We start from the raw sequence: 12,500 nt of genomic DNA on the forward strand, positions 1-12,500 counted from the left end.
GATTTGTGACGTCACTTTGCTTCTTTGCATGGAGACATTTGCCGTTGGGGTGTGGTATGGTCAGTTTGTTCAGGGAGAAGTGTTTGATCTTTGGGCACAACATGTTGTTCAGTTTGGAAATAAGACATGCCTTTTTAACCGTTTTAAGTTATTATTCATGGTAAGACTGTTACTTTGGCAATCAGTGTTCATAAGCAGCAATGAACTTCATAAACTTCTAGACCAGTGTTTCCCAAACTGGGGTGTGTGCACCCCTGGGGGTGCGTGGCCTACCACAAGGGGGTGCGCGAGCTGAATGGAGCAATGGTGGATATGGGTGTTTTTATACAGCATTAATGAAAATTAAGTCGTTTTTAATTGTATGGTGAACTGTATGCTTGAGGAAACATCACGTCTATTGGAAATGAGGATTCCCTAAATGACTCTGCATAATGTGCAATGGTTTGTGCAGTGAAGCCATATTTGAGTGACCATAAGTACACCAAAACATTCGCTTTGAGGGTGCGCGAACCACATTGAAATGTACAAGGGGGTGCGCAAGGGGAAAAGTTTGGGAACCGCTCGTCTAGACTAGCTATTTTAAAGTAAAATCGTGTCTCACAAGGACACTGAATAATATCTGTAATGTTGATGAGATGTGCAGCATGGCTCCTGATAATAATAATTACAAGAGTAGTTCAAGAACACAAGTATAAATACTGATTTATTTTTTAAAACATATTTACTGTATTATATACTTATGACTTGCAGAACCAGCTTCCTGTTTACTTACAGTTCCAGAGTCTCCACTGCCCAGGTAAAAAAAAAGTTTTTAAAAGTATTTTGACGGGATGTGACAAAAGTGAGTAAATCCCAGATTAAAATCCGGTAGAGAAGGGGCCGTTTTGGCTCGAATCGTCTCGAAATGAAAAGGAATTAAAAGAGAGGTCATCGGTGTGCGTTTCAACCTTTCTTTCCATTGAACTTTTGCATTTTGAGTGTGCACCTGGCTTAAATCGATTGGTGTGAGATTTGAATGCAATCCTATGGAGAATATCGTGATCTGCTTCAGTTGTCACAGTGCATGTTGACATGCATGTTTCTTTTAGGTGTAATTCATATTCAGATTGCCAATGTTGACAGCATTCATGCATCCCCAAACCATGTCAGTCCCACTACAATGCTTGGCTATTGAGAGGATAAACGTTTTTGTAAAACTCACTTGTTTACCACCACACATGCTTGACAACATCTAAAGCAAATGTGTTTATCTTGGCAGTCTGGGATATCACTAATCATTTGTGTCAAAGTGAAATTTCTTTAATGCTTTCCTATGAAAAGATATACTCATGAATCTGCAAAAACTGTGAGGGGTGTACTCATTTACGTGATATCCTATAGATGTAAATCAGACATTTTAGCTGACTTCTGTTTTGTCTCATCATCTCCAAGGACCAGCCGTATGAAGAAGCTGAGGACCTTCCTGGTAAACCCTTAAAATCTATTTTCCCAGTGCAGTGAAACGTGTATAGCAATGTAACACACCTGTCATAACCTGAAATATTTGCCCTTTTTAATGCTTTGCAAGAACTGGATTTCTTTCCTTTTCTGTATTCATTCCAGCAAGTACAATTTTACGCACGCACACACACTTAATTTAGCTCTGGATTAATAAATAATGCTCTACTCTCTATTACACACGCACACACACAGACGCAGTCAAGATAATAAGGATGTTGTATGAGGTTGTCACGTTGAATTAACCTGCTCCTTTGACAGTCATTTGTGTGTGAACTTGTCCTTCTTCCTCGCCCGAGTGTGTGTTTGAGTGTGACTAAGGCACGTGTTGTTGTTGTTGTTGTTGTTGTGTTGTCCATCATGTGTGATATCAAAAGCCCAGACTGCTGTGCAGCAGCCCCAAGCCCCCTCCTGCCACAGGGAAACCCGCCAGGAACAAAGAGAATGTGAGTAGACCACTTCACTGGACATTCTCTCTCTCTTTCTTTCTTTCTTTCTTTCGTTCTTGCCCCCCCCTCTCTCTCTCTCCCTGTCTATCCCTCTTTCTACACCTCCATCTCTCTCCACACTCTTCTCTCTGCCCCTCTTCCTCCACATGTCTTTTTACTCCTACCAATTCCTTCTGTTTCTCTCTCTCTCTCGCTCTCTCTCTCTCTCTTTCTCTTTCTCTTTCTCTTTCTCTTTCTCTCTCTCTCTCTCTCTCTCTCTCTCTCTCTCTCTCTCTCTCTCTCTCTCTCTCTCTCTCTCTCGCCCTCTCTCTCTCTTTCTCTTTCTCTTTCTCTCTCTCGCCTTCTCTCTCTCTTCCTCTCTCTGCCATCCCTCTCTCCTTCATCCCTCTCTCCACCACCATCCTCGTGACAGATTGGCTCAGATCTCGAGCGTACGGGCATGAAGTGGCCCGGCTAATTGCTCTCCCCGTGGGCCAGCGCCACCGGTTGGTGCTATTGACCGGGCCGCCTTGACATGATTCCCCCCGACACTAGACAGCAGGTAGGGGGCAGCGGGGCAGGAGCAATCCAGGTGATGGAGATGAGAGGGGTTTTTTTGGAGAAAAAAAAAGGTTTTGCACACTGCGTTGGACTTTGGATATTTTTTTCTTCTTTAAGGAAGGATTAAAAGTTTAATTAATCACTGTCCCGAGTCAGCCGATGCTTATGTGAGTCATTAGTAAGTGAACAATGGCTCCCTGCGACCACTTCCACGGCCCGCTGTCAAAAAACCCCACATGGAACTTTTGACACATAAAAGCGGTCCGAACGAGTGTTGTGGGAAATACTTTTCATGTGAAAAATCGCTTTACATACCGTATTCAGATTTATATCAACTGCTGGAATTCCGTGATGAAAAACATTCTCACATGAGTTTATTTAAACAGCATTTTCTCATTACTGTGTAGATTTTGAGACAGGCATGCTGCGGGCACCACACTAACGACGTCATCCTACATTGTGCTCCTTTTAGTTATTTTTTTTTCTATTTATTCATGCAATGGCATGATGATGTTTCAAAAGTGGTTGAAAAAAAAAGGGGTTGCACAAATCTGAAGTCGAACCCGTTTTTTGTTCAGCCCCAGGGGATTGTGGCCAACTCAAGCCACAGCTGATTCTGGGAGCGTGACCCCAAGTCACCCGGAGGAGGGCCAGGTTAATTGTCCCAGTCTTCAGCTGAAGCCTGTTTCTGGCCTTTGTTAAGGGCCCTACTCACACGTCGCTACTAGTTACTCGCTCAGCAAAGAAACTCAATAGAATGTCAATGTGTTCCAGCGACACCAGCAGGCGAGTAGGCGAGTACTGTACAAGTGATGCGATGTGGGCGGATCCCAAATTGAAAATATTTTATCTTTGAGCGAGGCGAGTAAGCGAGTAACCAATTGGAATGCAGAGTTCGGTACTTCTCGCCTGTTCATTGGCAGTTAAAGCCGCGGGAACTTTCAGCGAACGTTCCATGAAAGAGTGGCGAGTAGGCGAGCAAGTGAAAAGCTAGCTTTGTGTGTGTACGTCGCTATAGAGCTGGACTAAAAGGACTCGATGGTGCACTATAACAGTGTTTCCCAACAAGATGTAGACATTTACCACTAGGGGACTACACAAGCACACTTCAGGTGGTATGTGGACAAATGTAGTAATAACAAATGTATGGAGAAAAGTAGAGATGCACCGGATTATGCCGGATATCGGATCCACTGCTTAAGATCCTGACGGATCCGGATCCGGATAGTCTGAAAAACCCTATTATCCTGCCGGATCCGGATCCGGATAGTCTGAAAAACCCTATTATCCTGCCGGATCCGGAACCGGATCTTGAATCCTGTACATCTCTAGAGAAAAGTCACATTGGGATAGACGAAGAGATATAGAGCATGAGTGAGGGGGGGCTCATGGTACAAATAAAAGGCTTATGCCGTGTCCAGACCAAGAGCGAACTACGCTGCCTGGTAGCGTGGGTAGCAGAAGAAGTTTCGCCTTGAATTCGCTGTATTCGCTCCAGACGCAGCATTGACATGTTTGATTCAGCTAATCACATGACGGCTCTGGCTTCAGACATTCAGAGTTATGACGGTTCCGATTGGTTTTCGCTGAACAGCGTCAGAGCGAATTCGCCTACGATTAGATTGAGTTTAATCGTCAAAATTCGCTCTGGTCGCTCAAGAAGCTTCGCTCCTGGCGAATTCGCTTTGGTAGCGCAGGTCGCGTGCCCTCCATAGAGAAATAATGACTTCCATCGCTTTGTTCACTCCTTTCGCTCCTGGTCTGTACACGGCATTAGTGTGCTACACAACCAAAAGGGTTGGGAAACGACACACTACAAGATGTGGCCGATGCCTGACCTTCAGGATGTGAATGCGGAGTTGAGCTATAATGAAACATGCAGCAATTATATTTTGTACTGCATGGCGTGAGTCTTTTAGACAGGGGCGCTTGCTTAAAAAAAAAAAAAGCCAGTGGACCAGTGTTAAATTAGCTTAAGTCATTATTAGCGAGCAGGAAAGAGCGGAGGAAAGTTGCGTGAATAAGTTAATTTTCCACTGGCTTGCCTCAGTCAGTTCTCCAGCTGCTAGGTCTTTATGAGTACAACGCTCCATCTAATCGCTGAGTATTACACCACAGGCCACTTTATAAAAGGGTGTGAGGACTGTCTGTCTAGACACCATACACACGCACACACACTCTCACACACACTCTCACTCACTCACTCTGTCTCTCTCTCTCTCTCTCTCTCTCGCTCTCTCTCTCGCTCTCTCTCTCGCTCTCTCTCTCTCTCGCTCTCTCTCTCTCTCTCTCTCTCTCTCTCTCTCTCTCTCTCTCGCGCTCGCTCTCTATCACTCTCTTTCTCTCTCTCGCTCGCTCGCTCTCTAGCACTCTCTCTATCTCTCTCTCTCTTTCTCTCTCACTCACTCACTCACACTCTCTCTCTCTCTCTCTTTCTTTCTCTCTCACTCACACTCTCTCTCTCCCCCCTCTCTCCCTCTCTTTCTCTCTCTCTCTCTCTCTCCCTCTCTCTGTTGGAGCTACGTCTTATGAGGGTTGTTTTGTGGCCTGCCGTCAGCTCCACTATTGGGGAGTAGTTTGATGGATGGTTGCCGGCGCGTTCTCTTTATTATGCAAATTGCATCTATCTAAGGCTTGTATCATCCCGTATGATCGGCATCAGTTTTATATAAGAGATGAATAAAATGTTTGATAGGCCATTAAGGGAAGTCTACTCCCAGGCACAGCCAATGATACACAGAAGTGAAATCATTTTTATAGCTCATCGGGTGTATATTAGATGTACTGCACTGTGTGGCACAGGCCAATTTTCCCTAAGAAAAAATAACCATCTATCTACAGGGGTCGTACAAAATACAGGGTTCCCACTGGTGGTGCTTGAATTCCTTGAAAATGCTTGAATTTCAATTAAGTGTTTTCAAGGTTGTGAAAATGCTTGAATTTTTGGTGAAGTGCTTGAAAAGGCTTGAAAACTCGGTAAGCCAAATAATGGAAAAAAGTTGTTTAGGTACATCAAAAATCGAAGGGAGTGAGATGTCAGGTGGGATTTGCTTTTCGACACCCTAAAATGTATGAGAATGCAGGAAATTGCATCTTAAAAAAACATAAATGTCTAGGGGAGGACCCCCACTCCCCTTCCCGCGACTTATTGAAAGGTGCTGGAAAACTGAAAATGTGGTGCTTGAAGGTGCTTGAAAAGTGCTTGAATTTGTTCATGAAAAAGGTGTGGGAACCCTGAAAATAACTGAAGCACCTGTCATTTTAGTGTGGGCAGTTCCATGGCTTAAGTGGACCAGCCTGTTGCCTTATCTTCATTAACTGCACATTGTACCAGTAGGGTGAAGTAAGAAGGTTCAATTAACAGGGTAGCTAAGAGCAGAGTCTTGCTCAAAAAGGAGAAATTATTTGTGCGCGTGTAACCGGTGCATCTTTGACCGAGACAGCAAGTCTTTGTGATGTTTCAAGAGCCACCGTATCCAAGGTAATGTCTGCATACCACCAAGAAGGATGAACCACATCCAACAGGATTAACTGTGGATGCAAGGGGAAGCTGTCTGAACTCTCTGAAAGGGATGTTTGGGTGCTAACCCGGACTGTATCCAGAAAACATAAAACCACAACTGTCCAAATCACTGTAGAATTAAATGTGCACCTCACCTCTCCTGTTTCCACCAGAACGGTCCATCGGGAGCTCCACAGGGTCAATATTCACGGCTGGTCACCCAAACATCCCTTTCAGACTGCTTCATGAAATTCATGAAATAAAATTGAACGGAGGGACTTGGTGGCAACAGCTCCCCGTTCGAAGACCTGCCTTGATTTTTAACACACGCTCTGTTTGTCTGTCTCGTCTTGCCGTAGCTGAGCCCCGAGGAGCCGTGGGCGGGTAAAGGCCGGTGCCTGATGGCCTCTCTGGGGGCGCAGGTGCCAGCTGGAGAGGAGGCGGAGGGCATGGTCAGCCCCATCCACCCCAGCCTCCCCATCTCCTCCCCCATCTCGCCCCCCATCTCCCCTCCTATGTCCCCCATGGACGCCTTCGAAGGCCTGCAGGAAGAGGTGACCTCACCTCACACCTTTCACACACAGTATTATTGCATACATACGATAACTTGCAGTGTTGTTAAGTAGCGTTAAAGATGCACTTTGTAGGATGTTGGCCAGGGGTGCATTTCTCAAAAGAGAAGTTGTTAGCCTGTTAGCAACTTCTGTAGTTGCCAATGGGAAAATGCACTGAAAACAACAAAGCAACTTTGGTTTCGAGAAATCCACCTCAGAGTAGGTATTGCAGCTATGCTGCTCCCGGAAACGGTGCTGTCTTTTGCCAAATTTGATCTTTTCATTAATATTTACTTAATACAAAACTAATGTTTACTAGTATGACCAAAGTACAGTACGTTTTGCAGCTAATATTTCTGGAAATTCTAAATGATGGACATGGTGAAGATCCACCTTTTCATGCATGAAAAGTGCAATTTTCCCACTTATAATGAATACATAGAATTTGATAGTGGTGGTAAGTATTCATGAGAAGGGTACCATTTTGAATGGGCAGCATGAATTCTGGAAACAAACATCATTTTCTACACCCCTTTGAGTAAAATAATAATTGAGTTTTACTTTTTTAGATGCGTCCCACGCATCTCTATAAGAGGCTTTGGTGTCCGTCCGTCCGTCCGTCCGCCCTCCCGTGATGGGTTTCTGAATTGTGATTCCCTCTTGTGATTCCCTCTTGTGTCCACAAGGTGGCAGTCGCTCAGTTTTGGCCTGGAGCTCATGCGTGCAAACCAAAAGCTCTTTGCCAGCAAAGAAAATGGAATCTTGTACAAGAACGACCACTAGCTGGTGTGGCCAGGAGTGGCACTGCAGCTATGTTATCGCAGCCAAGTAAATAATGAATGGGTGCCAATGGGGCTGTACGCTTCTCATAGAACTATCTGCCCGTGTGATTTTTTTCCCTGGAAACAATGGAGTCGCGTTCGATAGATATGAGTAAGTGAAAGCATTTGCCGACACGTTTGCATCTTGTCAAGTGTTAGATTCGTGAAAATGACCCTTNTTTCAACAATGGGGCACCTAAGTCTCCACCCCTTCCGGGCGGCTTCTGGGGCTGGCAACGGAAAAACTTTTGACTGGGCTGTAATGGACTGATCAAAGCTATTTTCCGACCCACCTCGCATTTCCCCGTCGATCACACATATGCTGTGCCTCAGAATTAATAACAACCCATGGTGTGCTTGTTGACTTCACTTGGAAAGCGATTTTTGAGTTGTGAGTGTGCAAAAATATGTAATTATTTGGACTACACTACAGGCGTCGCATGTCCGACGTGCAGCCACTTAAGCCACGGTGCAGCGGTAGGGTTGGCTGTGCCTCGGTTCACGTCAGATATGCGAGGCGCAAGTGTAGTCTCCAACACAGTTTTGCACAAAAGCTAAAATAACGTTTCTTGCGTGCCGAAAATGAGTGGTCTTACGACGCAAATCCAAACCTTTCAAATTCACTGTCATCATATGTGAAATCCGGAGCACATGCCAAACGGGATGAGGATTTAGCTTGACTCGCTCCATTGACTCGCATTCAAAATTTTGCGAGCTCCTGCCCCATGTATCGGAAGTAGAAGGGCGTGACTTAGGTGCCCCATAGCAATGACATAACACGTGACAATCGACTTTACGGCACTACGCCATTTGTTTTGTAGTTTTAAGTCTGACTTCAGAAGTCGATGTGTTTAAATTATGTTAGGATTGTTGCGGACACCTGTTATTTATTGCATTTAAGGTGGTGGAAAAGCGGCATGTGTACATTGCGTAAAGGAAATGACTGTGCTCATCCTTAAGAATTTGGGCACCTTCAATTAACATGTTGGACGGCGGTGGGGGGTTTTGAGGTGTGTGACCGTAGATGTTTCTGCTAGGATCAGTCAGAGTACGTCTCTCGTCAGCTCTGGTCGTGAATAGTCGCAGAGATTCCTCAGCCAGCAGGTATTAGCCGAATGCTAGCGTGTTGCAGGACAAAACTAACACGTCTTTGGGAGAACAAAGCCATGTCAGGAACCTTTAAATTCACTTCTAATACAACTTCCATGATAAGGTACAGAATGTGCACACATCTTTACAAACCAGAGAACAGAACCGTCACAAATCCCTGCTGAGCCATTTAGCCCAATAGGCTCCCATTCATCTTTTACTTGGCTGCGTTCGCCAACGGGGCTATAATGGGAGCCAATGAGAGATGCCTATCTCATAGCTTAGAGAATTTCTGTTGCCAGTGAGAAAAACATGGCGGCACTTCCTGTTGATTTTCACATGAAAGTTTTGCTTAATTTAAAGTCCCTAAGCGACTATACATGTTGTGGCTTCCATATATTGATGTAAAAGTGCCCCACAAAGTAATGAAGCACAACAAAGTTACTCCACATTACCATTTGACCACTCGTTTTTCTATGCTAACAGGGTAGCCAATGTAGCATTGTAAATGATCCAGGGAGAAAGGGGGAAATGTTGTGATTTCAGTCCGCCTGAGGCAACGATTTTCGTGGGGAAGATGACCTGCATCTCGGTGGCATTGAACCACGCCCCCGTGCCTTATTTGGCTCGCTCAGCACGTGCGTCCTCAGTCCAATCGCAATGCTTTATTTTCCCCAGACGTTTAATCGCATTTAAGTGAAAGTGCCATGTATACACATCGCAAAATAACTCTTAATCCGATCTATTTAAATCGCATTTATTAAATCGGACTTAAAAACATCATGTACACGTAGCCAATGTCTCATTGATTAGTTTATGGAACTTACGGTTTGTCTGTTACGGTCCACGAAGACAATATCCACGTGAAAACGCAAACGCCTGCAAACCACTGTTTTGACAGAAATACAGTTCACCTGTCGCCTACTCTGTTTTCTTCCCAAAGCGGCATTTAAAAGTATTCCATGAAATCCAACATCAACGTCACTTCAAATAGGTGACAGCATCATGCACACACATGAAATAACACTTCAGTGAGGGGAGGACATCACTGCTCTCATATTAAAGTGAAAAGAGAATTACACATTTTAGTTTATTTAATGTAGGCCTATGCAAAATTGCAAATAGCCTATTCATTGAAATGCTTCATTGTAATTCATTGTAATGTTTGCCTGTTTTTTATGTTTGTAATTATTAATTTTTTTAAAATAAAAAATCGTGATTAAAAAAAAAAATAGCCTAACAAAAATAGAGATTTTATGTTAAAAAAAAATGTGATATGGGATGGACCGATGGCCCCCCTAAGCTAAATTCGCCTTAGGTCCCCACATTGCTAAATGTAGTGTAAGGGATTATTTTGAAAAGACAGTAACATGTAATCAGCAATGCATTACAGTTTTTCAGTAAATTGCCCAACACTGTTGAAATCCTATGGTACTTTTTCAAATCCAGGCTTATACAGTACATGGTAGGCTTATTGATAAATTGCCTTGACAGGTTATGAGGAGGCCAAGGGGGCGTTTGGGCAAAAAAGGTTCAGAACGGGCATAGACGGACGCATCTGTTGTCCGCCTGTCGGACTTGTTTATGTTCTTCTGACGACGCAACTTGTCCATCCAGTTGTAGTATGCATCGCTGGGCAGGGCTTTACTTGTGTGGAGGGATTTTCAATGTAATGAAGTGTTTGCTTTTCTCTTCCGTAGTTTTGTATGGCACCTCAAGATGTACAGCATTGTACGGCATTTTCAAGATGTTTTTTAATGTGTACTATTGTGTGAAAATGGTTATCCGTATAGGTCAATAAAGCCAGGCAGGCTCAATAATGGCTCTACCTAGGCTATTATTTGGAAATCCAATCTAAATTGATCCCCTCCCTCTCTGTCTTCCTCTCCTCTCCTCTCCTCTCCTCTCCTCTCTATTCCTCTCCTCTTTATTCCTCTCCGCTCCTCTCCTCTCCTCCACTCTCTCCTCTCCTCGCCTCGCATCTCCTCTCCTCTCCTCTCCTCTCCTCTCCTCCTCCTCCTCCTCCTCCACCCCCTCCTCTCCTCTCCTCTTTACAGGAGCCTGTGAATGCCATGATGTCCTCCAGCATGGCACAGCTGCTCTCGGACCCCCTCATGAGCCAGGAACTCAGCCTCTCCTCGGTGTGTGTGTGTGTGTGTGTGTGTGTGTGTGTGTGTGTGTGTGTGTGTGTGTGTGTGTGTGTGTGTGTGTGTGTGTGTGTGTGTGTGTGTGTGTGTGTGCGCGCCTGTGTGCGTGCGTGCGTGCGTGAGAGTTTTATAGATGATGTTACCTGTCTTTAAAGGCACCAACATACCTTGCTTACTACCTTTTTTAAAACTCATCTCCAGCATGGCTTTCGCTGTCTACGCCTCCAGTTATGCTCATTCGACTCTTTTCCTTTATCGCTTTCAATAAGTCTGTGATGCAATTCATTCAGCACACCCAAGGCTGATCACTGTGATGGAGTTGTATTTTACGAGATACTTGATTTATTACCCAATCTGCTATATAGCTGGAAAAAAAACGCATAAAAAAAGAGAACTGACCACAACACTGACTCTGAACGGCTGTCTCTTCTCTTCATGTGATGGACTTAGAGCCTTTGTTGTGTAGCTGTAAAAGACTCCTCTTTCATCCCTGATGTTTGTCACCACATGGTAAATGGACTGCATTTGTATAGTTGCGCATTTCCACTCCTTCGAGCACTCAAAGCATTTTTCCATTGTATGCTTCACATTCACCCATTCACACTCATTCACACATCAGTACACAACACACAGCAGTAGCAGTGTCCGCCCTGCAGGTTATGTCTCTGCCACCCGGAGAAATTTGGGGTTAAAGTGATACTGTCCCATATTTGGAAATAGGCTCATATCATACCTCCCCTTGAGTTAAATAATTGAGTCTTACCTTTCTCCTGTACTTTCAACCGTTCTATGAGTATGGCAGTGCACATTTTACCTCCATGCTAGCACTTAACATTGAGTCCTATGAGATAGGGCTGCACGATTATGGAAAAAATCATAATCACGATTATTTTGGTCAAAATCTTAATCACGATTATTAATCACGATTATTGATTTTTGCTGATTTTTTTGAAAATTATAACAAGATGAAATATAACCAAGAATGAATTACATACGGGATGAGCAAAATAAAACGAATAGTAATAATTATGTAAAGGCAATAGCATGAAACTCAAGTGGACAGATTTCTGGCCAGAAACACCAGCCTGTCAGTATGTTCTGGCTTCAAGGACGCTCTCAAAAGTAGGTCACTATTGCCACGATTAAATCACGATTAAAGTCATGAGTTCGATTTGACTATCTTATCACGATTTTGATTATTTCTCGATTAATTGTGCAGCCCTACTATGAGACCAGTTAGCCGCCAGCTGGTCTCATAGGACTCAATGTTAACTGCTAGCAATGTTAACTGAACTGTTGTACTCAGAGAACGGTTGAAAGTACAGGAGAAAGGTAAGACTCAATTATTTAACTCAAGGGGATGTGTAATATGAGTTAATTTCCAAAAATGGGACAGTATCACTTAAAGTATCTTACTCAAGGAAGACGAGCCACCATCGCCTCATCTCATGTCATCACCAGATCATTAACATTCTCCCCCCGTTTCTCAAACATATCATAGCCACCTCTTCTCTCTTCTCTTTCTTCTCTTTCACCTCTCTACCATGTCTGTTCATCTCTTCCCAATGTTCTCTTCACTTCTCTCCCCCACATTACTGCATCATTCCTTCTCTTCTCTTCTCTTCTCTTCTCTTCTCTTCTCTTCTCTTCTCTTCTCTTCTCTTCTCTTCTCTTCTCTTCTCTTCTCTTCTCTTCTCTTCTCTTCTCTATTCCCCCACCCCGTTTGTCTTTTCCCATTTCCTCTCCTCCTCTTTCGCCCACGCCAAGACCATGTCAACCATGCCTCGGCTGGAGAGTAAATCAGTGTAGGATCACCTCTGTAACTCATTCTCAGATTTCACCCATGTCCTCACGTCTCCAACCCCTACCCCACTCACCTCTGTTGTCAAGGTCACCGCTGA

The 12,500-nt window shown here is 44.1% G+C and overlaps 1 protein-coding gene across 1 annotated transcript in view; it reads left to right on the forward strand.

Annotated features, from left to right (window-relative positions):
- The window catches only part of LOC134448144 (M-phase inducer phosphatase 1-B-like), a 37,009-nt gene that overhangs the window by 5,465 nt on the left and 19,044 nt on the right, over positions 1 to 12,500 (forward strand). The window contains exons 4-8 of the mRNA XM_063197903.1: positions 751 to 796; positions 1,432 to 1,465; positions 1,875 to 1,943; positions 6,348 to 6,542; positions 10,510 to 10,593. Coding sequence (XP_063053973.1) covers positions 751 to 796; positions 1,432 to 1,465; positions 1,875 to 1,943; positions 6,348 to 6,542; positions 10,510 to 10,593 — 428 coding nt within the window. The remainder of the gene's footprint in view (positions 1 to 750; positions 797 to 1,431; positions 1,466 to 1,874; positions 1,944 to 6,347; positions 6,543 to 10,509; positions 10,594 to 12,500) is intronic.

The sequence above is a fragment of the Engraulis encrasicolus genome, chromosome 4, assembly GCF_034702125.1.
Source record: "Engraulis encrasicolus isolate BLACKSEA-1 chromosome 4, IST_EnEncr_1.0, whole genome shotgun sequence".
NCBI classification, from domain to species: Eukaryota; Metazoa; Chordata; class Actinopteri; order Clupeiformes; family Engraulidae; genus Engraulis; species Engraulis encrasicolus.